This window comes from Lactuca sativa, chromosome 3 (assembly GCF_002870075.4).
Source record: "Lactuca sativa cultivar Salinas chromosome 3, Lsat_Salinas_v11, whole genome shotgun sequence".
Taxonomy (NCBI): domain Eukaryota; kingdom Viridiplantae; phylum Streptophyta; class Magnoliopsida; order Asterales; family Asteraceae; genus Lactuca; species Lactuca sativa.
In genome coordinates, this window is record NC_056625.2 from 169,176,425 (window position 1) to 169,178,947 (window position 2,523).

Consider the following 2,523-nt stretch of genomic DNA (forward strand, 5'->3'; position numbering starts at 1 on the left):
TTTAAGGTATCGAAATTTTTTTTTCACAGCCAAAAGATAGGACATCTTTGGGTTGACTTGAAATCTGGCACATAGGCATGTTGAAAAGATTATATCCAGATGACTTGCTGTGAGATAGAGTAGAGATCCAATCATTCCACGATACTTCTTTTCATCAACAGGAACACCGGAAGTGTCGGCAAAGATCTTGTGTCCGAAGCCCATTGGTACCTTTGAAGAGGCACATGTGTCCATTGAGTATTTCTTGAGGAATTCTGAAATGTAATTCTCTTGGTGAAAGAAAATTCCTCTGTTAGTCTGTTCGACTTGAAGACAAAGAAAGAAGCTTAACTCCCGATTCATACTCATTTGGAATTGATTGATCATAAGTTTAGCAAAGTCAGCAACCATAGATGGGTCCGCAGATCCAAAGATGATGTCGTCCAAATAAATTTGCACTAGCATGAGATGATTACCATTTGATCTTCAGAATAGTGTGGGATCAAGAATACCTCTTTGAAAACCAGAGCATTTGAGAAAATCAGTGAGAGTCTCGTACCATGCCTGAGGAGCTTGTTTGAGTCCGTAGACAGCCTTCCAGAGTTTGTAACAGTGGTTTGGAAAGGAAAGATTAATAATTCCGGGGGGGGGGGTGTTGAAGTTACACTTCAGTGTCAAGTTCACCGTTAAGAAATGCACTCTTAACATCCATTTGGAAAACTTTGAAGCCTTTTTGACCAGCATAAGCAAGAAAGATTATGATAGCTTCAAGACGTGCAACCGGAGCAAAGGTGTCATCGTAGTCAAGGCCTTCAATATGAGTAAATCCTTTGGCCACTAGTCTTGCCTTATTTCAAATAATAACTCCTACATCATCTAGCTTGTTGCGAAATACCCATATTCTACTGACAATGGGATGATTCTGAGGAGGAGGTACGAGAGTCCACACTTCATTTCGGTCAAATTCAGCCAATTCTTCCTGCATGGTTGTAATCCAGTCAGCATGCTCCAATGCTTCCTTGATGGATTTGGGTTCAACCATGGATATAAATGCTGAAAAATGGCATTCATTTTGGATACTTGTAGCAGAACGGGTCTGTATAGCACCATTAGGGTTACCGATTACGTGGTTCGGAGGATGATCCTTGGTCCAAACATGTAATCGTGGTAGTTCTTGTGCAGCAGTTGATCCTATATCAACAGTGGAATTGATTTGCTCCCCCTGAATGGTTTGAATGTTGGGATGATGCTCCCCCTAAACTTCTGAACCAGGGAGATTGACATCATCATCAGAAGTAAACTCAAAGAAGTTTTCATTTTCATCATTCTTGAGAGGATTAGAGTTATCAAACTCAGCAGCTGCATCTTGGAAGCCATCCACATTTGATTCAAGAGAGGGATGAGCATTCTCCCTCTCAACTTGAGAAGGTTAAAATGGTTCGAAATCAAATGGAGGGAGGCTTGGGATCAGACCGGAGAAGTTTTGTGAGACAGGAACTTCCGAAGAGGAGATTGGAATGAGGGTTGGTCTTGATCGAGATTCCGAATCAAGAGATGTTTCGGAAGGACCAAAGAGTGTTTCAAAATCAACTTTGAGGATAGTTTGAGGGTTCGGACATCCTGGCGGAGGAGCATCGGACTCCATGATGTGAGTAGTAACGTGAGTTGGGCCAGAATTCCGGACGAAGTTGTCATCGAAGGTAACATCAAATCTTTCTTCCAGAACACGAGTTCTCCGGTTAAGAACTCTATAAGCTTTTGATTTTGAGGAGTACCCAGAAGATGGCTTCATCAGCTTTAGGTTGAAACTTGCTAAGCTGATCTTGGTTGTTCTTGATGAAGCACCTGCATCTAAAGACATGTAGAAACGAGATTGTTGGCTTTCGACCATTCATTGCTTCGTATGGTGTCATGTTGAGGCGTCGATTGATGATACTTCGATTTTGAGTGAAGCAAGCAGTAGATACTGCTTCATCCCAAAGGTAGAGTGGCATATTTGTGAAATTCAACATGGATCGAGTAGCTTTAACAAGAGTTCTATATCGTCGTCCGACTACACCATTTTGTTGTGGGGTATAGGGAGCTGAGAAGTTGTTGTCAATTCCTTTTTTGGTGAGGAAGTTTTCAATGGTAGAATTAGTGAATTCCGAGCCATTGTCACTTTGGATTCTCCTAACTGGGAGTTTGATGAGAACTTCTATTCCTTTGATAAAATTAATGAGCTCTGAGGCTGTTTTGGATTTCATCTGAAGGAAGAAGACCCAAGTGAATCGTGTAAAATCATCAACAACCACAAGAATGTATTTCTTATGATGAGGACTTTCTATAGTGTAAGGTCCTCAAAGATCAATGTAGAAGCTCCAATGGTTCCAAAATGGATTTTTCGATGATAATAGGATGACCCTTCTTTGATTGCTTACCGCACTCACAAGCAGCTCACAGCTGGTCATTTTCGAATTTGAGTAGAGGTAAAGCTCTAACCATTTTGCCATATACAAGATCATTCATGTAACAAAAATTTAGATGAGCGCTCCTTCGGTGCCA

At 41.2% G+C, this 2,523-nt stretch overlaps 1 protein-coding gene across 1 annotated transcript; it reads right to left on the bottom strand.

Moving 5' to 3' along the window:
• Window positions 1-640: 640 nt before the first annotated feature.
• LOC128132859 (uncharacterized mitochondrial protein AtMg00820-like) lies at window positions 641-1,021 on the bottom strand. The gene is made up of 2 exons (XM_052769854.1): window positions 875-1,021; window positions 641-826 (listed from the first exon to the last, which is right to left on the bottom strand). Exons 1-2 carry the CDS (start codon window positions 1,019-1,021, stop codon window positions 641-643), a joined length of 333 nt encoding a protein of 110 aa, XP_052625814.1.
• Between the last annotated feature and the right edge of the window lie 1,502 nt (window positions 1,022-2,523).

Coding starts and splice junctions, on each gene's coding strand:
- LOC128132859 (XM_052769854.1), bottom strand. CDS start 1,021: ATGGTTGAACCCAAATCCATCAAGGAAGCATTGGAGCATGCTGACTGG. Junction 827..874: donor CCATTGTCAGTAGAATATGG/GTATTTCGCAAC, acceptor ATTTGAAATAAG/GCAAGACTAGTGGCCAAAGG.